General features: G+C 43.4%; 1 protein-coding gene across 3 annotated transcripts in view; it reads left to right on the top strand.

Annotated features, from left to right (window-relative positions):
* The window catches only part of LOC129857260 (apoptosis-stimulating of p53 protein 2-like), a 53,097-nt gene extending 31,060 nt beyond the window's left edge, over positions 1–22,037 (top strand). For 2 of the 3 annotated variants that reach the window (XM_055925317.1, XM_055925326.1), the window contains 11 exons: positions 7,821–7,868; positions 8,529–8,724; positions 12,886–12,996; positions 13,239–13,363; positions 13,592–13,997; positions 16,095–16,933; positions 18,719–18,856; positions 19,210–19,343; positions 19,540–19,706; positions 19,877–20,076; positions 20,210–22,037. In XM_055925317.1, the coding sequence (XP_055781292.1) occupies positions 7,821–7,868; positions 8,529–8,724; positions 12,886–12,996; positions 13,239–13,363; positions 13,592–13,997; positions 16,095–16,933; positions 18,719–18,856; positions 19,210–19,343; positions 19,540–19,706; positions 19,877–20,076; positions 20,210–20,251 (2,406 nt within the window). In that variant the 3' untranslated portion in view covers positions 20,252–22,037. The remainder of the gene's footprint in view (positions 1–7,820; positions 7,869–8,528; positions 8,725–12,885; positions 12,997–13,238; positions 13,364–13,591; positions 13,998–16,094; positions 16,934–18,718; positions 18,857–19,209; positions 19,344–19,539; positions 19,707–19,876; positions 20,077–20,209) is intronic. The other variant, XM_055925334.1, reaches the window with a different exon arrangement.
* The last annotated feature ends 5,330 nt before the right edge of the window (positions 22,038–27,367 follow it).

Consider the following 27,367-nt stretch of genomic DNA (forward strand, 5'->3'; position numbering starts at 1 on the left):
TAAATTGATGGGTCATCTGAAAGAAATGCTATAACCACCCCCCATACACATCTAGCTAAGTGGATGGGTCACACTAGACATGTACACATGTTCATCCAGTAGATGAATCCAGTAGATGGCCGCAATCAACCCCACACCTGACACACCTGGCAAATTTTTGTTTAGACATGTAGCTAGCTAATCAATGAACCGGCATAATCCCAACTCATACTACTACCAATACAAACATTGTCATAGATGTAGTATGAATCTGCAGGCAGCTAAAGCTAACAAAGTAGGTTCAATGTTAGCTAGCTAACATTAGGCTATAACTAGCAATGCAAATGGGTTTCTGATTCAAAAAATATTACTACACAGATCATACATGTAATGTTAGCTAGTGAGCCAGCAAGCTAACCTTTCCTCGCTAACTAACAGTATGCTTTTACTTGCAATAAAAAATACTTTCTGACCAAATTATAAACATATCTGAAAATATAGCTAGACTCTTACCCTTATTCATGGATGAATGCTTCACGGCAGACTGGAACCATTTAACTCCATTTTGTTTGTAGCTACATATTGTTTGACCAGCGTTGTGTCAAGTCACTCCGGTTCACATTGACCGTGGTGTGTGCAGAAAGTAGCCCATCACTTTGCACAAGTTTATCTCCAACAGCAATGAATTTATATATTCCAACTGATCTGTCGATAGCGCCGGCTAAATTCAGGGAATCAATGTTGTTGAGGAAAGTAGAAAACTTTTGTAGTTCTCAATGGCTAACTTTATATCTTTCAAAAACAGCGAGGTAGAAAAGACTGTCAACACTCACGTTATAGACAGAAGCAAGCTACATGGCAGACCAATCCAAACTCATCTCTCGACATGTCCAGCCCATTCATTTTCTCAACCAATCATGGCTAGCAGGAAGGTTCCTGTATTTATCCGTGGCTAAACCAACTAGGCTCGTAATTTAATAATTGTTTTCATATTTATGGATGGAATACAAGTTTGTTATTAAGGCATTTCTGCCAAAAAAACGCATTCTGATCAAAAATAAATATTTACGTTCAAATGCTGCTCCTGTGAAATAGTGACGTACGACATACGCCTAGTTTCCTGAAACGAGTCACAAATAGTCTGCTTTGTAAACTGCTTTGGATGAAAGTGTATACTAAGCAAAACACATTCTATGCCATTAGACCCCCCTCCAAGCTGCAGTGCTAAAACTCACAGAATGAATAATTCAACCACATACTGTAGTGGAATTAATCCTTCTCTTAATAGGCATACTTAATCATTTTATATACATGAAAACCACCAGTGTAGCTCTCACCAGTAACCACGAGCACAACTGTTCCTTGATTTTAACTGGCAGTTTTATTCTGTAGTTTTAGTCAGAATTATCACCTTCCGTGAGAACTATAAAATAAATGACAATTCAGTTAAGCACACTCTTACAACTTTCTTGTCTTATGAGTCACTTATTAGCATGATATAACTCTGAAGTGCTTACATACATAAAAAAATGTTTAGCTGGAGATAACAGTATGAGATTAAACACATGAATAAAGGAAAAATACTTAATTGGCTGCTTATTACGTAAGGGAGGAAATCAAACTTCACACCTCTTATTCCTGACATGAATTCACGCTTCATCCTTAATTATTCTAAAGTTGCCATCCTAACATACACGCTTCAACCTTTACGAACTACACCCGAAGACATGAAAAACCTAGCTAACCCAGCGTGAGATTGACTTCACTCGACAAGTGTGTTGCTGCGATAATAATCCCTGTTACAACAGTTCTTGGCCACGTAGTTCCGCTTGTCTTACCATTTCCCCCGCATAGCGAACACGTAAACAATTTAAAAAAACAACAGACTGACAGGTTAATTGTCAGTTACACTCCCACCAATCACCTGTGATTTCTGTGAAGGGGTTCTTCAGTTCTGGGTAATTGTCTGAGATCTCCCCACCTTGATTTGTCCTTTGGGAAGTTCCTCCTGCCAAAGAAAGTCTGGACCTGTGAACCAGTTGGAAGCCATAAGCTGTTCTGATGTGAGACCCCTGGAAGCGTGATCCGCAGGATTCTCTTGAGAGGTCACATATCTTGTTAGGGATCTGTTCTTTGCTTAATGCATTGAATACGGTTAGATACAAAGATGTGGAATCTTCTGGCTTCATTGTTGATGTAGCCAATAACTACCTTCGAGTTTGTCCAGAAGTATTACTGTAGACCTTTCTCTAGCTCCTTTTTGAGCATGTCACTTGTTCGAACAGCTACCACCACTGCTGAAAGTTTCTGTCGTGGTATGGTCGTAACCTTGGAAGCGGCGACTCTCGACTTCCCCATAACTAGGGAGCAATGAACTTCTCCTGCTGTGCTGATTGTTCTGAGTTATGAGCACTCTGGAACTTGTCTGATGCGACACACCAGAGTTCGCCAAAGCTGTGTGGTTCATCCAGAGCCATATCCAGGTCTTTGGTACCCTCTGCATGTTCTTCCTTGGGAATTATAAATTCATTGCTGTTGGAGATAAACTTGTGCAACCAAAGTTTGCCGATGCTGCAAAGCTCCCTTGCTTCTTTCACCAGCTGGGCCGCTTCATCTACAGACGATACGCTCGTCAACCCATCATCAACATAAACGTTCCTTTCTATGAACTGCATAGACTCCTTGCTGAAGCTTCCTCGTCCTTCGGCAGCAAGATGTTTGAGACCATAGTTGGCGCAACCAGGAGATGAAGCTGCGCCGAATAAGTGGACCTTCATACGATACACTGAGGTTTGAGATTCTAGATCTCCGTTCTCCCACCAAAGGAATGCAGATAATCTTGGTCTTCGGCTTTCACATGAAACTGGTGGAACATGCGCTCTACGTCACACATGATTGCGACTGGACCCTTACGGAAACGGCAAAGGACACCCAGCAATGTGTTTGTCAACTCTGGACCAGTAAGGAGATGGTCATTCAAGGACGTCTCTCGAAACTTCTCTGAACAGTCAAAGATGACTCGTATCTTCCCAGGCTTTTGTGGGGGATAAACCCCATGGTGCGGGATGTATCATGCTGGATGCTTGTTAATTTCCTCCTCTGAGACCTTCTCAGCATCTCCACAAGCGATGGTCTCTTTCATGAAGGTTGTGTAGTCCTTGTAGTACTCTTTGTCTCTCCTTATCCTCCTTTTCAAGGCACTTGAGACGGTGAACTGCACATGTCTTATTGTTCGGCAGGTTGGTGCTTTCTTCCTTAAACGGCAGAGGCATCTCGTAATGTCCATCGTCCTTGCATCTGATGCCTGCTTTCATTTTTGTCAGGAACCAGATATCCTCTTGAGATATGAGTTCCTCTTCTGCGGCTCTCATGTTGAAGTTGGATTCAATCGTCTTGATAATGTCCAGTGCTGTTATTACCTCTCTTACGGGTGTTCTACATTTACATTACATTTAAGTCATTTAGCAGACGCTCTTATCCAGAGCGACTTACAAATTGGAAAGTTCATACATATTCATCCTGGTCCCCCCCATGGGAATTGAACCCTGGTCCCCCCGTGGGAATTGAACCCACAACCCTGGCGTTGCAAGCGCCATGCTCTACCAACTGAGCCACACGGGACCAAACATAGTTTACTTGATTTGTGAGGTTGGAAGAGGATTGAAGACTTGGCATCACCTGTCTAACGATAACCCGATGACTCACTCCAATAGCATCGCCATAGTCGATGCATGGGTTTCCACAGCCGACAATGCTCCAGCCAAGGTCTGTTCTCTGAGCAAAAGACTGATTTTCCTTACCAGACACAAGTTCTCTTGGAAGGAGAGCCTGGGAGCAGTTGTAGCCAATTAAGAGACCGACATCACAGCTCTGTTGAGGAGCAATCTCCTCTGCAATGTGTTCAAGATGAGACCATGCTCTTGCAGTCTCTGCAGTGGGAATATGATCTCTGTTTGCGGGAATAAACTCTCTCGAGTAGGTCGTTGGCAGAGGGATTTTCTTCTCCAAGTAAAACCCTCTAATCTGCAAACCAGACAGCTTCTGGCAGGGCACAATGGTATTCCTTGAAGCCATTGTAGAAGGTTTCAGTTGTACTGGCTCCTTCCTTGTATTGAGAGCTTTTGTTGCCTCTTCAAGGATAACAGTGGTGTCGCTCTGGGTGTCAAGAAGTGCGTACATGAGAACTTCACGATCTGGCTCGCTTGTGGTTGACACCCATACTGGAATGATTGTGGAGGTTTGAGTGTTGTTAATGTCCCTTACGACTCTGTTAGATATGGCCTCATTTGACGGCCTTGTCCCCTTATCTTGTGGGGGCTCTTTCCTATCCCTTGACCTTTCTTTAGTACGATCTTCGTTCATGCAGGATGGATGCCTCCTCTGACAGGTGTCACAGGTGTTCCTGTTATCACAATCTTTCAAACGATGTCCAGGCCTTAAACAGCCGAAGCTCAATTTATTTTCTTGAACAAACTTCTGTCGCTCTGCGGTGGGCTTATCCAAGAACTTCCAACATTTGTGGAGACTGTGACCTGACTTCTCTCAGAAGACACAACTAGTAACAGTACCTTTTTCATCGGAGTTAGTTGCTAATACCCTTGCTCCAGGGCTTTGAATCCTTGGCGTCTTAGGTTTCCCATCTTCACTTGGTTTCAAAGCTTAAAGGGATGTTAAAGGGATGTGTCCTTGGATCCTATCTTAGGCCATGCATTGAGCTTATCTCTGAAGGACTTGGCAATGAGGAATTTGTTTACGTACCTTCTTCAAGAATGGTCCACACAGCAAAAAAAACATTGCAGTAAATGTACGGCATCTCCAAAACAACGGAAGTCAACAGCTTATATGGAGCTGATGGAGCGCAAAGACAATTCTTTGACCCAGAGGTCAAACACACAAATCTGAAACGCCCGTCCTTCCAAGCCAAAGGCTGACTCTGTTCCCAACAGAAAGTAACTTCGATGGTATTCTTGGCAGGCCCACCAACATATTTTCTTAAGTAGTATATTTTCTCAGTTGCTGGTATGTTCTTCCTGTCTATCAGAGTCTGAAAAGAGACCTTCCAGTCAGTGAAAGAGACTTGTTCTCCGTTGAATGTTACTGGTTCAGGTATGGGGAGGCAGCTTACACTGATGGATTCCGTTAGTAATCTGACCATGGTCTTGGTGCCATTTTCTTGTTGTGTGCTTGTCACAACATGTTGTGGTGAGAGACTCTGAAATGAGCAACCTCTGTGCATGACTTCTTTCTCTTTCACAGATTTGCAGTTAGAGTAGTTCTCTCTTCTCGTCCTCTGAGTATTCATCTTGCTCGTACACTCCGCTGTCCTCTTCTTATCTCCATCTTCGAGTCTCTGAAGCTCTACTAGTTGGCATTCTTGCTTAACCATTACTTCTAAAGCTGCTTGGTTAGCAGCAACTTCTACCGCAGCCTCTTGTCTCTTGACAGATGACACACTTGAGCGTCCGGAGGTGACCTTTTGAGTTGCTTTGAGACTGGGAGGATGCAATTGAGTGCTGATAGTTGAGACTTGACTTATGTGAGAGTTCGGACATGCACAATGAATTGCTCTCATTCCAGTGCAGCTTTCTATTTGGTTACTTTGAGCTTCTTACCTGCTTTCTAACTGACACCTTACAGCCTTGATAATAGACCTTGTAACTGCTTCGCAAGTATCAAATCTGCGGCGCATATCATTGTCGGGAATGTCGATTTGACGCAAATTTACATAGTCAATGTTTAGATCTGTAGAGGTATGGCTAAACTTGTTTAGGAGGTATTGTAGTAGGTCTTCAGAGAAACAGCCTGTCAGTGACAGTTTTGCCTCCTTTTACCAGACCCTTCCACTTCTCATAGCTGACACTGAAACGATGTTCAAGCTGTCTCCACCTTTCGTCACTCAGTTCCCTGCCCTTTTCAGTTAACCTGCGGACCCTCTCACCTCTTCGTGGCTCTTGTTGTGATGTCTCATTAGCAGCCTCTGTATCATCATTCGCTGGCAGCCGTGACTCCACACCGGTCTCTTCCTGCTGCTCTGTTTGTTGTGATGAAGGTTTGACGTTCCCGAGGTGTTGCTGCGGCTGCTCAACTTGACCCATCCCATCCCCTGTCACCTTTAGTGAAACTACCTCTTTCTGACATTCTAGATAAGGCTTGGATAAGTGAGTATGTCATTTATACTCTAATTCACTGTAATTTAAACCTTGGTACGTGATATAAACACGTATAACGCTTTTAACAAAAGCTTGAACAAACACTTTACCAAAACAATTACACTATTAACTTACAGGTGAAAATATGATTAATAGGTGTATGCTAACCCTTAATGTTTTGTAGCTATATATATTTTTTTAGTAAGTATCAAAAAATATTTTTCCAGTAATGCACATACCAGTGATACTTTTCAGATAGAAAGAGCAGATGCATACTTATAGCAAGTCTTAATGAAATACACAACTATCTCCAGCCCTTACGAATTGTAATCTTAAAGTCTCTTATTAGCTGTTCACAAGGCTAGGACCACCTTCAAACACCTTGACTCGTACTTGCGTGTCTGACTTTCCTGTTAGTCTTGACCTTATGTTGCCTCACGATGTTTCCTTATGTGGAGATTTTCTTCTTAGGTTGCAGGTAGGTGCAAAACTCTTATCTGACAGCCTACCAGGACTTGGGAATCTTGTAGACGTTTTACAGCTGGATGAGATTCTTATTTCTCTCTTGCTTGTGAAGAGCATTGAGTTCTCACTGTAGCTCCCTCCAGTAACCACGAACACAACCGTTCCTTGATTTTAACTGGCGGCTTTTTATTCTGTAGTTTTGGTCAGAATTATCACCTTCCGTGAGAACTATAAAATAGATGAAAGTACAGTTAAGCACACTCTTACAACTTTCTTGTCTTATGAGTCACTTATTAGCATGATATAACTCTGAAGTGCTTACATACATAAAAAAATTGTTTAGCTGGAGATAACAGTATCAGATTAAACACATGAAAAAAGGAAAAATACTTAATTGGCTGCTTATTACAGAAGGGAGGAAATCAAAAACGTCACACTTTTATTCCTGGCATGAATTTACGCTTTATCCTTAATTATTATAACGTTACAATCCTAACATACATGCTTCAACCTTTACGAACTACACCCGAAGACATGAAAAACCTAGCTAACACAGTGTGGGATTGCCTTCACTCGACAAGTGTGTTGCTACGATAATAATCCCCGTCACAACAGTTCTTAGCCACGTAGTTCTGCTTGTTTTACCATTTCCCCCGCATAGCGAAGACGTAAGCAATTCAAACAAAAAACAACGACATAGACTGACAGGTTACTTGTCAGTTACAACCAGTAGAAAATAATGTACTACATTATTAAAGAAGTCCACCATCTTTTGAAGTCCTCTCTCCTATGTTGAAGGGAAGAGCTGAGGTAAAGAAAGGAGAGAGCTGAAGAGGTCAAGGTGTAATATGAATGTACTGTAGTTATTAGAGATGGAAGCAGAGAAGCTGAAGGCTGAATAGAGCAGGACTCTTTGAGGAGGGGATTTAGTGACAGTCTGCCTCGAATTATAATGAGCAGGGCTTTTTCAGGCGGCCACAAAGAGCCGTTACGTTTACCCTTCTCTCTGGCCAACTACACAGCAAGGGTCTGTATGACATCACCTGGAAGGCATGTTTCAAACACATTGGTTGCGAAACGCCTGAAAGATGTCAGCCTAGAATCACCTCACCTCGCTCCGTCTGAGCATATGGGAGGAACTGATCAATAGCGACTTATGTACTTGTATGGGGTTTGACTACTAGTGTGTTCAACTGCTGTTGCCTTTTGTGTTTTTGTTTTCTCAAGAATGGCTACCCTGGTAAGGAGAGGGCTTCAAAAGACGCTCATCCCCAGGTACAGTAACTAATGGCAGAGCTGGACCTGACATAGATCTCTTCAGCATGACTTGGTAGAGCAGCATTTGCCGTAGGATTATCTGCATTTCTGTTTCCAGTAGCGGAGTGCAGTTGATTTGATCTTGTTTTAAAGGGCACGGCTTGACTTATTTAATCTGCTCCGTTCCGTAAGACCTCATTTTACACAACTGCTAAAGTTTGTTTTTTGAACCAAAAACTTTCGGAGAAAGACTTTGGTTATATTGGAACGTAAAAGAGAGCTGATAGTTTGGTCTGTGTTTTTTCCCTAAATGTTTCAGAGTTCAACTTGATCAGGCTTTATGTGGGGTAGTTGGAGTATTTTTCAACACAGTTTAGCTCCCTTAAATGAGCTTTTATCATATTTTCATCCATAACTTCAAACACTCCTTTGTGTATTTAGGATAGTGGCAAATAGACTAACAGCGTAATCTACTACTAAGCTGAGGGAGATGCTTAAAAAATGTATTATTTCTGTTTTTGTGCTGTACTTTTCACTCTTTACATACTGTGTCTGTCAGTGAGTGACCCTGTTGTTCCTCCACACTGATGACATGCTGGATCTGTATGTTTGGCTTGCTCTGAACTGTCTGTCTAACTCTCTCTCTCTCCCTCCCTCCATCTCTCTTTCTCCCTCTAGCTGCCCTCTGATGGTCCGGGTGGTCAGCAGCAGCATCAGGGTCCTTCTCGTGTGGCGGCTGTCGGCCCGTACATCCAGTCGTCCACCATGCCTCGCGGCCCAGTGAGACACGAGCTGCTGGTCAAACCTGCTGTCTACCCCGACGGCACCGCTAACATGCCTGCACAGCCAGAACCCCAGGGCGAGGCCAACACAGGTGCGACAGTGACCTTTAACCTTACAGATGTTCATTTCACCTTTCCCCTCTCACTTCCTCCCTCTTGGCCCTGGCAAACGTTTGCCTGTCAATTCTTCTCCTGAAGTCTCCACTCCATCTCTTACGCTCACAGTCTCCTTTTAATTAAGGTACTCTATATCTCTACCTCAGCTGAGTGATAAATAAAATCCAGATGACGAGCTTGTAAGAGGTTTGACATGTGACTGAGTTCCCCACCCTCAACAGGAGCTGAGGATTCTGAGATACCCCGGTTGATAGATGGGCTCTAGTTGTAAAGTGACTCTGAGCTCAGAAGGTAACCTAGGGGCTTGGTGCTCTGGTGTGGCTACTTCCTCTACCAATCCCCCTAACCATAGATCTAGGATTCGATTACCCTACTAATTTGAACCTGAACCATTAGGGGGATTGAAAAGATACCAGACCTTGAATCAGGAGTTATGTTGCTGTGTTGTGGTGCCCGTCTGAGATGATAACCTACCTTCTCCTTATCCATAATTCTTCCGCCACTAAATGGTGACTTATGTCTGCCAGGGTGGAATACCAGCCCTCATGTTGCTGTGTGATTGTGCATTCAGAGGTTGAACCAGGGAAAGCTCAGTAGTATCCTCTTCAGATTGGTCAAATAGCTACTATGAATTTACCTAATCTACAGGTAACTGCCAAAATAAAGGAAACATCAACATAGTCTTAATAGGATGTTGGGCCAAAACAGCTTCAATGCCCAGATTCTACAAGTGTCTGGAACACTGTTGGAGGATCATGCAACACCATTCTTCCGTGAGAAATTCCATAATTTGATGTTTTGTTGATGGTGGTGGAATATGCTTTCTCAGGCCCAGCTCCAGATTCTCCCATAAGTGTTCAATTGTGTTGAAATCTGGTGACTGAGACGACCATGGCATATGGTTTACATCGTTGACATGCTCATCAAACCATTCAGTGACCACTCGTGCCCTGTGGATGGGGGCATTGTCATCCTATGGGGGCATAGCCAAAATAATGGCCTGCCCAACATTTTTATGCATGATAGGATGTTAATTGCTTAATTAACTCAGGAACCACACCTGTGTGGAAGCACCTGCTTTTAAAATACTTTGTATCCATAATGTACTCAAGTGTTTCCATTATTTTGGCAGTTACCTGTACATTGGCACTAAAGGCATCTACATGATTCCCATCCGAAACAGTTCAGAACAGTTTGTGCATATATTATGATGCCATTCTGTGATGTTTCTGTTCGTTCCCAGCTAGCAATGAGGGCCGCCCAGAAGCGTCCCTCTTCCGGGGAGCCGGAACTGATTGAATCAGCCCGGTGTCAGACTCGGCCCGGAATCAAAATGAATGACTGCCCAGAATCGTCCCAAGTACATCGGGCCGTTTCCGTCTACCAGAATTCAGCCGACTTTGCCGGCATCTTACCAGAATCCCCCCAGAAGCGACCCGATGAAAATGTAAATAAATCTATACAAAATTACCGGATTTAGTCATTTTAAATAGTACTATTATACATTTTATACATACAAATTATACCCATCCACAAAAAAAAACATTTTGTCTCGGAGGAAACACCGTACAACTGGGGACCGTGTCAGCGTGCATGCGCCTAGCCCGCCACAGGAGTCACTACAGCGCGATGGGACAAGGACATCCCGGCCGGCCAAACCCTCCCATATCTCGGACGACGCTGGGCCAATTGTTCATCGCCTCATGGGTCTCCCAGTCGCGGCCGGCACGGGTCTAGAACCAGCATCTGTAGATCCGCAGGTTGCACTGCAACGCAGTGTCATAGACCGCTGCGCCACTCGGGAAGGTCCAGCCACAAAGTTTTTAATGCTTATCAATTGCCTTGCACAAGTATCAAAATACTACACATGACTCTTAAGGAATTTCATTTAAATGTTAATTGTATTTTATTTAATTTTTTGAAACAATGAGGAAAATATGGAAAAATAAATAAATAATGACATTTTTATTAATTATATAAAGCAGCCTGTGTAATCATCTGCCAGAGAGTAGCCCCAATCTGCCCCAGCCCCAAGTAATACATTTGGGCCAGATAACTGTCACCGGAATCGGCCCGAGCCCCAAGTAATACATTTAGGCCTGATAACTCACACCGGAATCGGCCCGAGCTCAATCCCTACATCCTAGCCATAAGTAATACTGCCAAAGGCGGCCCAGACTCAGGCCACATGACGTCGGCCGAGTCTGACTCTCAGCCGAGTGCTCCGACTCTCAGACGGAATCGGCCTAGATCCACTGTGCTAGCTGGGTTTTGGTCTTCAGCAAAGGTTTCTTTTCCGTCTGTTCGTGCAAACAAATTTTGGTAGCCGAAGTCTACACCCATTCTTCAGTCATTGGTCAACAGTAGAGATTCTTCAATTACATTCCTTCCTGTAATTGACATACTTATTCCACCAGAGGGGGAAGTAGTGCAAGTTGATACGATGGTCAGATTACCCTATCCAAATTCTACAGTGCTTCTGAGTAGGAATGACAAATCCAGTACTATTTTACTCATGAGTGAGTAATGGATTTGACTCAATTGTTGGGCTGAATAGAATACCGGTGGAGATATTACATGTGCTCAATTTCCATTTCATATTCAGTCAACCAATTATTTCATATGAGGACTTTTTAACTCATGAATTGAATATTCATTCACTTTTTGAATTGACTTAAATGTAAGGAAATTGACCAAAAACACTGACAATAAGAGCTTCGATTCAGTCAGGTTGCATAAATGCCAAACTAATGACACACACACACAAAACCAGTTAAAGCACATTAGAGGTTGGTCTTTTTGCATTATCTACAGAATGACTCAGTCTTACTCATGCACCTGATCACTCACTTGTTCAGTCCGCCTTAAAGAACTACCCTGGTAGAAGGAGGTGTGTGTGTGTGTGTGTGTAAGAGAGAGGCATCAATAAACATTTATGATATGAAATCAAAACTAGTCAGTCATTTCATCGGTCCATCTTTTCCTTTACACGTCCTCTTCAGCGCAAAATGAGAGAAAAACAGTTAAAGTAACAGGTTTTCCCCAGTCTGCCGTGATGTTACATGCAATCACTTCTGCGTGATGAGCCAATATGCAGTGGGAAAGAAAAGCTGTACATCGAACATCTCTTCCCAACTATTTTGCTATCTATATGGCACGGCTGTACATTTGTTGGTCCTTAAATGAAATCGGTGTATATTTTTATGTATCTGGGAAAAAAGGAGACCTAGGGGAGGAAAGAGGTGAATCTGCAGCCGGTCCAAACCCCTCCAGAGCTCTCCTCCATCGACGGGGAGTCTCCTTGCCTGGCCCCGGGTCCAGCCAGACCTGCACCCCTCACCATGCCCACACTGGGCCCCCTGCTCTGGCCTATAACGGACCGAATCTTTAACACTAGATATCTGGATTTCTAAGGCTCCTCTGCTTTTTGTCTCTCGTGCATTTTTGGTTATTTTAGAATCCATGTTCTTGCTTAAACCTCTGAAAGAGCTGCGGGCTAAGATGAAAAGTACACACTCCCTCTGGTGTGGTGTGCTCTGTGTGAATGTGTCCGCTTGTGCTTGCTGTTTGTTACCCTTTCAGTCGATGCTATATGGACAGAGAGAGAGAGTTGTGTGGGCGTGGAAATACGCTTTGAGGGGGTATGTTTGTTATGGAGGAAGAAAAAAAAGGAGTTAGTATTGTCATCGTCATCTCTCTTTCTGCCAGATCTCTGTTGTTGTCTGTGTTGCTGTGAGGCAATACTGCCTGTTTGTTGAATTAAACCGTGCCTGTTGCTATTCTCCTTCCACTCTGGATTCGGCAGCATTCTAAATGGGTCCGTTGGAACGAACACATTACCTCCAGCAGAACTGACAGTCTGACAACCATGTGGTTTCGGACTGTCCCGATCAGGTCTAAATCAGTTACTGAGGAAATTAGAAAGATGGAAAGAACTAGCTAGCTCTACCACATTTTGCGCTGCTGTACTGTCTTAATCCGGCTGAGAAAAGAGAAGACCCTGCCACAGGGTATTGCTATATAGCCCAGCTTTGGCCAGACCCTTTCTAAATATATTTTGCCTTCCATTGGTTTCAATTGAAAGTATTTTTAGAAACCACAACTCCCTAACCACCACGCTCACCCCCCTCTCTCAGCTAAATTGGCAGAGTGGGGCCCTTCTGGACCAGAGCCCAACAGCAGTAGTCATGGGTCATCCTCCACACTGCCCAGAATGACCTCTCACTCCAGCCCCAACACAGAGCAAGGTAATCACCCCCACAGCACAACAACCACACATAAATATGACTGTACACTCGACCACACGATGACCAGATATGTAGTGGCCAAATCATATCTGCGAACCCACACAAACATGAAGACTCAAATTGCCACTTCACTTTCCTTGAATATGCACTTAATAGCTTACACAGTCCAGATAGGGTTTTGCTATTGTTTTCCCTGTATGTTTGCATAGTTATGTTTTACACCTGTGTTGTTGTGTGTGTAGATGAGACTGAGGAGATGAAGAAGGACAGGAGGGTGCGTCCGTTTTCCATGTTTGAGCCCACTGAGGTGCCCGCCGCCTCCCTCCGCAAGAACCAGAGCAGTGACGACCTGGTCAGAGACTCCCAGGTAAGAACTGTGTATCTCAACAAAAATGCCCCTAAGCTATTTTTACTGCAGACCCAATGGATGGTGCCCAGAATGTCTCAATGTCAGAATGTCAGAAAACTGAAAATTCTTTAAACATGAACACTTGACATCAGGAGTTGTCCTTGATCAGTTGTGTGTGAGTGCGTGTGTGCGCGCATGCCATTCCTCTGTGGTCTAACCAGCTCCTCTCTGTTCTCCTTTCCCCAGTCTGCTGCTAAACCCCCAGTTAAAGTTCCCCCACCCGTTGCCAGTAAACCTAAAGCCCCCAGTGGTGCCCCCTATGGCAAGCCAGGCTTCAACACAGGCACCTTCCCCAAGGCCAAGCCTCCCAGCCAGCACCAGCAATCCCAGGGGGGCCCACAGGCCCATGTCTCCCTGCCCCCCTCCCAGAGCCAGACCCTGCCCCTGCCCTCAAAGCAGGACCCCCCTCCGGCCGCCACTGTCAGACCCTTCACCCCAGAGCTGCCTAAAGACCTGATCAAGCCCCAGACCCTGGCAGCCAGCTCCATCTACTCCATGTACACCCAGCAGCCCACCCCAGGCAAGCCCTTCCCACCGGTCTTGCAGGGGGCTCTCAACAGGAGCCAGAGCCGCGGCAACGGATTTGTCAGTGGTAAGACTACCTGCTAGTTCTGGCTCCTCTTCTGTTCCTGTTGACTTTATCAGGGCTACTGTCTGCCTGGAGTCATTTGGCTATTTGTCTTAAGACTTTGTCAATCAAGAAAGATGTGTGAACCATGGCTCCAAAGCATTTCACTGAACACCAGAGTACTACAAACAGTCTTGTTTCTGTTCTTTTCTGTTTTACACTTACTGCAAGAGTAACTCCTAACAGAGAGGTCAAAGCAGACTGCCATAAGTCTTATGTTAAGTACCTAGGAGAGTACAGTAATTAAATTTAGCCAGTGGAGAGGAGAGGGTCCTGACTCAGAACAAGCTGCAGTTAGTGAATCTAATTAAAGGTAATAAGCCCCGAGGCATGGCAATCGTTAAATAAAACATCAACGTAATCCTCATCATCACCCTGTTACTATTACCGGTTTGCATATGCAGATATGTCTGACTAGGTTTGTAATGAGTTAGTCTCACCTGTGGGATTTCTCCTCTAGAGTGAAACAGAGGACATGAACTCTCAGGGATCTGCTCTGCTCTGGCCAGGAAAAACTTGATGCCCTGGTTATGATAAGACAAGCACCTAGAGTTTTTACTGGTCAGGTCACATGATCAGAATAAACCCTTGGCCCTATCTGAGACTGGCTGTGTCTCAATCTGCAGAAGTGAGGTCTTTAGTGTGCTTTCACAATGTATTAAGAGTCCATAAGGCTGTCATCCCTGTGGATCTCCTTCAGGGCAAAGCCACCAACCTGACATGTTGACACACATCTTCTCCATCGACAATCACTCGAGTGGAGTATGATTGTCCTCCATGGGGTCTTCCAGGTGTTGAGTCTCTCCTTGGATAGCTGCCGCTTGTCCTCTGCGGCACGGTGGAGATCTTTTTGGTGTAGTGCAGCTCCTTCAATAAATGCTTTTTCTTCAGTTGTCTGTTTTAATGCAGCGTGCTCCTAGTTTTTCTTAATTTAATTTAATATATATATATATCATAAATCCAGTTCATAAAGTTATACAAGCCTAGCTAGTAGCTACTGAATGTCATTTTCCTGAGTGTGGACATTTTACAAGCGAAAGTGAACAAGATAAATTGTGCAAATGAACAAAGTAGTGATGTATGCTTTTCTGAAGGAAGAGCAGCATGTGTACATGGAGAAGAATGGAGGAGGGAAAAAACGCTAGTACAGTGGTCACCAAACGGTCAATCTTCAAGGCACTCCTAGTCGATCACTAAACATTTCTGTAGAAAAGCCAATGATAAAGGTGTAAAGGCTTGTGCTCTTTTTTTTCTCTCCGTGTTATTCGTGTTGCGCTGTTGGCAGTAGCTGCACTTGTTTCAGAAGCCCTGCGCACTGGGTAGGCAAAGTGTTCCCATTTTGATGCATTTCATTTGTCTGAAAGAGATTCACTCCACCTACCCGGCAGACTGGGAGATCTGTGGCTAAATTGAGTGTGCCTACTGTGGTGATCAATCGAACAGCTCAAATCACAACCCCGGCCACAGCAAAGTTTGATACTGGCATACGTGAGATTTTTATAACTTCATAACCAGAGAGAGACTGTCAAAGAATACAGCAAAGAGCTGCTGATTTTATTAGTGAGTTCATGTCTAAGTTTTTAACGTTTGCAGTCAGAATGACTGCTCATTAGCTTGAAGGGGGTCCCTCGGGGCCCAGCCGGTGCTTCTGTTAACATCGGGAGACTGATACAAGGGCAGCAACCACACGGTCCTTAACAGATAGGGGCCGGGTCCAGTGGCATGGAAAAAACTGGCAGTGTGCCCTTGAGCAAGGCACTTAACCCTAATTTGCTCAAGGGGCGACGTACTACTATGGCTTTCTTGTAAAACAACACATTTCACTACACCTGTGTGTGTGACAATAAAACATATATATTTTATTTTAAAATGATTTTATATACTGCCTGGATGATATTCTTAAAAGCTGATTCAAATGTTACATGTTCTCCAACTCTGGTCCTGGTGTGTCATTGTTTATTAGCAGGAAAAGAGGTTGTCTGTTTGTTGTTTTTATAAAGCCTGCTTTAAATCCTAACCGATTCTCTCTGTTTATTTCTGTGTCTCTCTCTGTGTGTGTAGTGTACGGTAAGCCTGTGATCCCCAGCGGAGGCCCCCAGCACCCAGAGAACCCTTACAGCGAGCAGCGACATTCCCCAGACCAGCACTCTGAGGTGGACCACGGGGCCCCCCATGTCCCCCCTGCCGAGGGCCAGCAGGGGGAGACAGAGCGCACCCCTCGTCCCCTCAGCCCCACCAAGCTGCTGCCCTTCATCTCCAACCCCTACCGCCACCAGAGCGACGGGGACCTGGAGGCCCTCAGGAAGAAGCTGTACAACGCCCCGCGGCCCTTGAAGAAACGCAGCTCTATCACAGAGCCCGAGGGCCCCGCGGGGCCCAACATCCAGAAACTGCTATACCAGAAGACCACGCTGGCTGCTATGGAGACCATCCTCACCACGCCCACCACACCCGAGGCTGTGAAGGAGGAGGGAGGGGCAGGGCCTGGTGTTCCAGGGGCCCAGATTGGTGGGGATGGCAGCCAACCGGAGAGTGTAACACTTGAGGCTTGTGAAGTCCTGCCCCCCTCCCCTAACCTCCTCCCCGCACTCCCTGCAGAAAACACTCCCCCACCAGCCGTCCCAAAGGGAGAACGAGAGGAGTTCACCGCCCCTCCCCATCCGGCCCATCCTGCACCGCGACCTGACCAGCCCCTGTTCCCCCCACCGTCCCCTGTTGCTGCTGCTGGCATGGAGCAGCCCAGCCCACCCAGCCTGACCCCTCCTCCAGAGAGTTTCACGGAGGAGTTCCCCCCCTACCCCCCACCACCCTACCCCAGCGGGGCTGGGCAGGAGAGCCTGGGGGAGGACACTCTCAGCATGCAGGCACCAGAGGTCACTGGACAGGTCACATTGCCACCTGTAAGAACCCTAAGTTACACTGTTGTTTTACTGATGATGATACATTATATTTAAAGTACCTTCCATGACATTCATAAACATCAGCTCGCAATCAGTCACATTTAACATCAGTACCAGATCAAACAGATCCACTCTACTTGCTGCAAATAGCCTTACACCAGTCTTAAGCCATAGCATGTATTAACAATAGCCGCCTGTACTCTACAGTACTGTATGTGCCTCATGTTGTTAGTCTCATGGTCGGATCATGGGTTTTTCTGACTGTTCAGATTATACAGTACATGTTCACCCTCCACACTCTCATTGGTTATATAAGCACATTAATCCTGATCAAGTGCAATAGGATGTGGAACCTATTCACTCTTCGCCCATCCAAAGGTGACAATGAAATGAGCTTTGGTTATTTTCTAGCCCTGTAAGTAAACAACAAGTTGCATTCCATTGTTGATCCCCTCTAAGCTGGTTTATCAGTGGGGTCCTACTAGGGCTGGGCGATATTGCCAAAATATCATATCACAGTATTTAAAAAAAAAAATATATATATATATATATATATATATATATATATATAAAATGGACAGTATGACTATTTGACGTTTTTGAATAACAAAAGTTCTAAATTTGCTTCATGAGTAGTGCGTGACCCTAGGGTGTCAACATATTCTAAGTGATTTTAATGGGTCTATCTCCATTCTGATTGTTATACTGTTCAATTCAACCAAAAATGATTTTCAATTTCTGCGTTTCCTGCACTCATTTGAGATCCTTTCCACACGTAGGGCTGCATGATATAGGCAAACAATCCAAGCCTTATTTTTAACCAAATGTTGCAATTGCGATTTAGAGCAAAACACTTGGGTGAACTGTTGGAATCATGACATGGAATCATAGACACTTTGAATACAGTGTTGTTTGACATGACAGTGAATGGAAATCCCATGGAGGAGTTATTGTGAACCAACGTTTTGATACGTGTTACCTAGGGGACCCCATAATCTTTGGCTACATTGAATGTTTTGTCTTAGCTACTTCATGAAGTTAACATATTCTTGCTTCGCATATTCCTATTTGATTTAGAAGATAGGGTTGCCGGGGGGGGGGGGGTTTACAAGACTCATTGCGCTCTAGCGACTCCTTGTGGTGGCCCGGGCGCCTACAGGCTGACCTCGGTCATCAGTTGAACAGTGTTTCCTCCGACACATTGGTGCAGCCGGCTTCTCGGTTAAGCGAGCAGGTGTTAAGTGATGCGGTTTGGCGGTTCGTGTTTCAGAGGACTCATGAACCGACCGTTGGGGAGTTAAGAACCAGAAAGGGCCCTTTCTTTCATGGGGCCAGTAATAACCATAATCTGGTTGAGTAATAATCAGGTTGCTTAGTGAAACCAGTAGTTTCTTCACTGATTTGGTCCCCTCACAAAAAGCTCAGTGCTGAGCTAGGAGCTGAAGGAACAGGTCGCTCATACATTTTCTCTCTTTCAAGCCAGGGTATTCACATTCAATGGATACTCTGGATACTCTATCGAATGGTTTTTATCAATGTGTTTATTATTCTTTAGCATGGTGTGGCATTGTGGGCTGGCACCCATTCATATGAACTGAGCATTGATTTGAAATGTGGCTCAAGGACCTCCATATATCATCTCTCTATCCGTTTGAGCACAGATGGGACCGGACACTAGCTAAAATCCTTAGACACTTCCTTGTGAGTGTGTGTCAGTGGCTGTGTGACTTCATCAAGGCATGACATTGTTTGAAAAGTGTTCTCACCTCCGTGTGTCTGTATTAGGGGAAGAGGACCAACCTGCGTAAGACTGGCTCAGAAAGGATCGACCACAGTATGAGGGTGAAGTTTAACCCCCTGGCCCTGCTCCTGGATTCCTCTCTGGAGGGAGAGTTTGACCTGGTCCAGAGGATCATCTACGAGGTAAGACTATGTCTGTGTATGTATGATGTATACTGTATACTGAGATGTATACTGTATATTATTCCCTAGTGGCTCTCTATTAAGGTATTTCGTAAGCAAAGATTTTCATAGACGAACAGTGTTTACAAGTGCTTTTTAACAGGCTTGTGTGTAGTGAGGGAAAATGTGTAAAGTTGTTTTTGTAATAGCAGGTAGCATGGTAGCTGGTTAAACATCCCTCTCAAAGTGAAGTACTGTAGTCTTAATGTTTGTTTTGTAGTCTTAGCTGATTATCATTTTTATCAAGTGGGTGTAAAATAGTCTGTGTGTAAAGCGAGTTGTGAAATCGTATCCACCTCTCTCTCCCCTCTCAGGTGGAGGACCCTAGTCTGCCAAATGATGAGGGGATCACAGCCCTCCACAACGCAGTCTGTGCCGGACACACGGAGATCGTCAAGTTCTTGGTGCAGTTTGGTGTCAACGTCAACGCAGCCGACAGTGATGGATGGTGAGTGGACCCTATACTACCAATATCTCTGATTGTGATTCTTACTGCAGTCAGTGATAGGAGTGTTGTAAACTGCAGTCCAACTTGAACTCTTACTTGAAAGTATTTCGGAATGTATGATTTTTTCCCCCCTCTTAATATCACACTCCTTTTTCCTCCCTTTCTTTCTTCTTTTCCCTCTCTCGTTCTCTCTCAGGACTCCGCTGCATTGCGCGGCCTCCTGTAATAACGTGCAGGTGTGTAAGTTCCTGGTTGAGTCGGGAGCAGCGGTGTTTGCTATGACCTACAGCGACATGCAGACGGCAGCAGATAAGTGTGAGGAGATGGAGGAGGGATACACCCAGTGCTCCCAGTTCCTCTACGGTTAGTAGCTCAACATTTCTACTGATCTTATAGCCTTGAGTGTTATGTCTGGGGTAAGTTTGTGTGTATGCGTGCATATATCTGTGTGTGTGTGTATGCTTTGTACATTTTTGTATGAGTGTATGTGTTCTTGCTCTGCTAAACCCTCTTTCTCCTCCTCTTTCCTCCAGGAGTGCAGGAGAAGATGGGCATTATGAACAGGGCTGTGGTCTACGGCCTGTGGGACTACTCCAATGACAATTCTGATGAGCTGGCGTTCCGTGAGGGTGATTGCATGACAATCGTTCGCCGGGAGGATGAGGACGAGATCGAGTGGTGGTGGGCGCGCATGGGCGACACCGAGGGGTACATCCCTCGGAACCTTTTGGGGGTGAGTCACAGTGTCACAACTGAGTTTCCTAAAGTTAAACCTTCCTGAATAACTTTGCATTAAGAGGTTATTAATTATTGTTTGATAATGTTCCAATATATCTAATAAGCAGTATGTGTGTCTTTCTCAACAGCTTTACCCAAGAATCAAGCCCAGACAGAGAAGCCTGGCTTAGACAGGCTCATCCTGAACTGGACATGGTCTGCATCTTAGGCTACGTTTACATAAGCAGCCCAATTCTAATATTTTTTTCCACTAATTGGTATTTTGACCAATCACATCAGATCTTTTCACATCAGATCTTTTTCAGAGCTGATCTGATTGGTCAAAAGACCAAATGGTGAAGAAAAGAAATGCAGAATCGGGCTGCCTGTCTAAATGCAACCTAATTGGTCCACTATGGCTTCCTCTCCTCGTCTCCTCTCCGCGTCTTTTCCTGCTTCATCTGCTCTGACCTGTCATGTCAGGATGGGTACTAGTAATATGTTAGAAGGTTCCAGGGTAATTTGATCTCACTTTGCCAGCTCTTTCACATCAGTGAGGATGGATGAAATGAGGCAAGGGAAGGGAGCCAGTCGAGACGACTGAGACAACAATTGATATGGAGATCCACGCAGGCTTTAACAGGACTTTACAAGGACAGGCCAACAATCACATGAAGAAACGTTGAAAGACCAAACCACTTGAAGGATTTTAAACTGACCTATGAACACTACTTGTCAGGCGGGCCTATAGCCACTGACTCTATGGCCCGACTGTGTCACTTTTACATACCAGCAGAAGAGGTTTTCCACATCTATTTTTCAGACCACTTTGTGTGTATAAGGCACTAAAGGCATTATGTTTCTCTACATGTTCGTCATATTGTTTTCAGATCAGATTTAAGTATCTGCAGTTATATTGATCGGAACTCTGGGGATAAATGGAACAAAAAGTATTTTTATGTAGAAAGATGATTTTACACTTCTTAAATAGTCTTTCAAACTGTGTTTTCTTCTGGGTTATTATTTAATTTTAACCCTGTTAGAAGGAGCTGGAGCTGAAGAGAGTATTAGGTGAGTGAATGGATGAGTGTAATGTTTGGTGATGCGCGACATTCTGTCTGAACAGTTATTCTGTTACCTCGACAATCCCTGTGGGGGCTCGGTCTGCTTGTCATTTCCTGTTTTTAGTGGCCGTGTCCCTCTGTGTAACTAAAATGTTTAACCCATGTTTCAGCATTGACCCTACTGTATTGGCAAGAGTTAATGTGTGTTTGTGTGTGTGTGACGCTATTACCACTGTTCAGCTTATAAAATGGGGGGGGGGGGGGGGGGGGGTGTATAATGTTAATGGTTGGCAAAATTTAGCCTATGCCACTGTTGATTTAGCAATTGCTATTGACTCTTGTTCTTTTATGATGCCAAAATAGCCTGTGGTATGTTTTCTATGTGAGCAGATTATTAGCATCGCTCATTATGTTTCTCTACACTGGCTTTATGGTTGAGATATAACAAACATAATTGTACTGCGGTTGTGCTATTGTCACAATGAGCATTCCTCTGAAACTAACTCACTTGTCGAATCCATGTTTTCTGTTGCTGAAATGATGTCCATACAATTCATTTGGACCATTTAGCCATGTAGGAAGGATGAGACTAAACTTCAAGAAACATTTTGCACATGTTATACCTGTGTAGCTTTTGATTGAAGAGTAAGAGAGGGCAAAAGAGTCATGGTTACAATGGCAGACAAGGATGTCTTTCCTTAAAATCCCTCAAGCAAGTTTAATTGAATGAAAACTCGGTTAATCAGCTCATTCATAGTAAGGAATTCTGTATCAACTCGCCTCTACCCTTACCACTGTCTACTCAACAGATGTATTTATTTTTGTTACCTTATCATCATTTTTTTGTCTCGTCAAAACTATAACCTCACATGGAGAATTGTAAACATTTACAATAAAATACTTTGAAAACTAATTGCTGTGACTGTGTCTTCTAGACCTGGAGCCATATGTATCAAGCGTCTCAGAGTAGGAGTGCTGTTTAGGATACATTTTGTCTTTTAGATCACCATGAACAAGATTACATGGACAGGGGGGACCTGATCCTAGATCAGCACTGCTCCTCTGAGACGCTCGATGCATACGGTCCCAGATAGTTGTGTGCTAGCATTAGAATGATCCTATCCTCTTTTTGTGAGATGAAATAGTGCTCTGCATTCTTAAAAATATGTAAGTATCTTAATCACCTGTGAATTTGTTTCAGGTAAGTATTGTTCTAGAAGTGTACTTGAGATATGAAGCATTGAAATACACATGAAGCAGTGGACTACATAAACATTAGAATACACAGAGGAACACTGACCTTTCTGTTATATACTAAGCAGAAATAAAAATGCAACATGCAATAACTTCAAACATTTTACTGAGGTACAGTTCAGGAAATCAGTCAATGGAAATACATTTATTAGGCCCTAATCTATGGATTTCACATGACTGGGCAGGGGTGTCGCCACGGGTGGCATGCTCACTAACAGTGATGTAAACAGTGCACAAAATTTGAGCGAAATAAGCTTTTTGTCCGAATGGAATATTTCTGAGATCTTTTATATTAGCTCATTAAACATGGGACTAACGCTACATATTGCATTTATATTTTTTGGTCAGTTAAGTTTTTCAGAAAATCAAAAATAACAATCTGCCTTTGTCTAGAATACCTCATCACTGGCAATAATTAAGCCAGCAGAGCTGCGCAATGAAAAAGAACAAGACTGTGATAGACTGGTATTAATCAATTTCTGCACCTTACCCATTCACCTTAACCCTACCCTTTCTATTATTATTAGTATTATTATTTTTATATATACCTGTCCTTCCAGATCAGTAACCCCAAAAGACGTAGGTACTAGGGACTGAAATGGAACTGGGCCTAGGTTTGTCATTTAAATGGACTTCACTCTGTTAACCTGCTGCCACCTGCTGGAGAGAACGAGACCACCTGAATGAGACATGAGTCCCCCTAAAATCGAACAAAGTCAATTGGGGGGGGTTAAGAGCGTTCAGGTGTCCCAACTTTTCTTTCTACATAAAACGGTAATTTTGTCAGCATCATCAATTCATTCAGGCTACAGGAGTGCAGACCGAATGACAATCGCTGAATGTCATTACACTTTTGGCGTTTTTTGTCTCTTTCCATTAATTAAATGGCTCGTGTGGCCTAGGCAGCTGATAGCGGCAGCTAGATCTAGGTTTGATGTGCATTCCCGGTAATACTAGGCTCATACATAAAGCATCCTCCAATCAGGCTGCATAGGCATAATTTTCCTCCTTAGCCAGCTTTAATGGCGAGACGCTGAAAAAATATATATACCAAATATATGTACTGTCATAATAAAACAATTTTCCACCTCAATTTTGGGATTTTCAGAAAATGTAGGATGTTGTACACCCTTGCGTATGTATGAACCGGTCCACGGGGGGCATGAGTGTATTACCAGGAATGCACATCCAGCCTAGACGATGGGACGAATAGCAAAGCCGGGAGAAGAGGAATATTGGGACAGGAAAAGGTGGATTTCGAAAGAGAAGGAAGAAGATGTCGAGGAGAATTAGGAAAGCAGAAGTTGAATCTGAATTTGATGATAATGACGATAAAAAGGGAGGTGGTGTGTCGAAGAAGACGGGTCAAGTACAGACAGAGTGAGATGTCCGCCAGACCGAGCTCTGGATGTGAAATGAAAGTGAATGAGGGAGATTTAATTACACTTTGGATGGTGTATCAATACTACCAATCACTACAAAGATATATGCGTCTTCCTAATTCATGTGCCAGAGTGACTTTTAAACAGTTACAGTTTAATGGCAGTGATAAGAGAAAACGGAGAATGGATCAACAACATTGTCATTACTCCACAATACTAACCTAATTGACAGATTGATCAAATGGAAGCCTGTACAGAATAAACATATTTCAAAACATGCATCCTGTTTGCAACAAGGCACTAAAGTAATACTGCAAAAAAATTTGCAAAGCAATTAACTTTTTGTCCTGAATATGAAGTGTTATATTTGGGGCAAATCCTATATAACACATTACTGAGTACCACTCTTCATACTTTCAAGCATAGTGGTGGCTGCATATTGTTGTGGGTATGCTTGTAATCGTTAAGGACTGAGGAGTTTTTCAGGATAAAAAGAAACGGAATGGAGCTAACCACAGGCAAAATACTAGAGGAAAACCTGGTTCAGTCTGCTTTCCACCAGACACTAGGAGAGGAATTTACCTTTCAGCAGGACAACAACCTTGAACAAAAGGCTAAATCTACACTGGAGTTGCTTACCAAGAAGACAGTGAATGTTCGTCAGTGGCCGATGTAACAGTATAACTTTATGGCGTCCCCTCGCCCCGACACGGGCGCGAACCAGGGACCCTCTGCACACATCAACAACAGTCACCCACAAAGCGTCGTTACCCATCGCTCCACAAAAGCCGCGGCCCTTGCAGAGCAAGGGGAAACACTACTTCTAGGTTTCAGAGCAAGTGACGTAACTGATTGAAACACTATTAGCGCGTACCCGCTAACCATTTCACATCCGTTACACTCACCCCCCTTCAACCTTCTCCTTTTCCGCAGCAACCAGTGATCCGGGTCAACAGCATCAATGTAACAGTATAACTTTAGTACGTCCCCTCGCCCCGACACGGGCGCGAACCAGGCACCCTCTGCACACATCAACAACGGTCGCCCACGAAGCATCGTTACCCATCGCTCCACAAAGGCCACGGCCCTTGCAGAGCAAGGGGAAACACTACTTCTAGGTTTCAGAGCAAGTGACGTAACTGATTGAAACGCTATTAGCGCGTACCCGCTAACTAGCTAGCCATTTCACAACCGTTACACCGAGTTACACTAAATCTACTTGAAAATCTATGTCAAGACCTGAAAATGGTTGTCTAGCAATGAACAACATTTAATTTGACAGAGCTTGAAGAATTTTGAAAATAATAATGTGCAAATGTTGCACAATCCAGGTGTGGAAAGCTCTTAGAGATTTACCCAGAAAGACTCACAGCTGTAATCGCTACCAAAGGTGCTTCTACAAAGTATTGACTCAGGGGTGTGAATATTTATATAAATTAGATATTTCTGTATTTCATTGTCAATAAATTAACAAACAAGTCTAAAAACATGTTTTCACTTTGGGGTATTGTGTGTAGATGGGTAAGAAAAAAACTATTTAATACATTTTGAGTTCAGGCTGTAGCAACAAAATGTGGAATAGGTCAAGGGGTATGAATACTTTCTGAAGGCACAGTATATAGACAATTTCACGGCACCAGAGTAACGCTGAGACTCGCGTCATGGATCCTTGATCTGTACTATACATAAATGCATAATTATGAATGCCCTTCTCTTCATGGTGATGTGTCCTGAATAGGTACACAAATGTAGAACAATTGAATATCCTCCCTTTGCATGTTTGGGTATTATTCTGTAATAACAGGACCAAATCTGTACCAATCATAGACAGCTATGTTTCACAAGTTTGTACATCACAGCAAAGTACAGTAGAGTTCAGTAGAGTACAGTAAAATAGAGTCTAATATTTTATTTAACCTTTATTTTGACAAGTAGTCATGCTGAGACCACGGTATGTTTTACAGTACAGTACAGAACAGTAGAGCAAAGTACAGTAGTGCACAGTAGAGTACAGTACAGTAAAGAGTATAGTTCAGTACAGACAAGTAGAGTATATTACATTATACTGCACTCTACTCATTAGTGCTCTAGTCTTCTGTACTTAACTGTACTGTACTGTAACTGTGGTTTGTGACTGTTATGAATACCCGTTGCGTCCAATTCAGTTGCAGTCATTCTGTTACAGATTTTTCGGTCACTCTGTTACCAATTTTGTACCTGAATGACACATTTGAATCACTTAATAATTCATAAACAAAATTGTTATCAGTAAAAACATGAACTAATTCGATGGTCTATCTTTACTTGTTACTTCTGTGAACTCATAATCCTCCCTCATGAGGGACATAAATTAGAGAATATCTTAAAGATATGTGGGTTTTTGGTAACAAGACACTACGAAATATTTCTTAAACTTACAAAAGGCAAATCATTTATGCAAAATTAACCTCTCTTGGGTAGGGGGCAGTATTTTGATGTTCGGATGAAAAGCGTGCCCAAAGTAAACTGCTTGTTAAATTGGTAGATTTGGATAGAAAAAAACTCTGAGTTTCTAAAACCGTTAAAATAATGTCTGTGAGTATAACAGACTGATATGGCAGGCAAAACCCAGAGGACAAACCATCCCAAAAAAAAGCCTACCACTATTTTCAATGACCATTACTTTTATTATAAGGCCAAGTCTTCCCAGATTGCAGTTCCTAGGGCTTCCACTAGATGTCAACAGTCTTTAGAAAGAGGTTCAGGCTGGTTTTTGGAAAAATGAGCCAGAAATTATAGTTTTTCTAGGTGGCTCCCATTTTGGCTGTAGTGTTTCCAAGCGCGTGGAATAGAGCGCGTTCTTTTGTATTTTTCGACGATTCTCCGTCTTAAATGTAATGTTTATTTACGTATTAGGGTACCTAAGGTTTGATTATAAACGTTGTTTGACTTGTTTGGAAAAGTTTATTAGTAACATTTGGGATTAATTTTGTATGCATTTTGATGGAGGGAAACTGGGTGGATTGACTGAAGCGCACCAGCTAAACTGAGTTTTTATGGATATAAAGAAGGACATTATCGAACAAAAGAACCATTTGTGATGTAACTGAGACATTTTGGAGTGCCAACAGAAGAAAATCATCAAAGGAAAGGCATTTTTATATCGCTTTTTCTGACTTCGTGTCGCACCTGCCTGGTTGAAATGTGTTTTTCATGTGTTTGTATGCGGGGCGCTGTCCTCAGATAATCGCTTTAAAGCCTTTTTGAAATCGGACACAGCTGCTGGATTAACAAGAGGGAGTAGGTTGGCCAATAAAAAAGGTTTGGGAAATGAGGAGTAGGCCACAATGAGCAGCCAAAAGGTAGGCTGTTGTTTAATCTGAATGGGGTTGTGGAGAAAGCACAGCATGTAGCCTCAATTAGCCTAGCTAGCTATAGCCCTTGATCATGACTCCCAGTTCCATTACATTACAAATAGATGTCATTGGATGAAGGCATTTTGTTTAGAGCCCCGACGACAGGTCTGAACATTAACACGAAATGGCTTGCGGTGCGGTTTTGGAAGCATAAGAACCTTATCTTTCATCTAAAAAAAAATATAAAAACCAAAATGTTTACATTGATACAC

The sequence above is a fragment of the Salvelinus fontinalis genome, chromosome 1 (assembly GCF_029448725.1).
Source record: "Salvelinus fontinalis isolate EN_2023a chromosome 1, ASM2944872v1, whole genome shotgun sequence".
NCBI classification, from domain to species: domain Eukaryota; kingdom Metazoa; phylum Chordata; class Actinopteri; order Salmoniformes; family Salmonidae; genus Salvelinus; species Salvelinus fontinalis.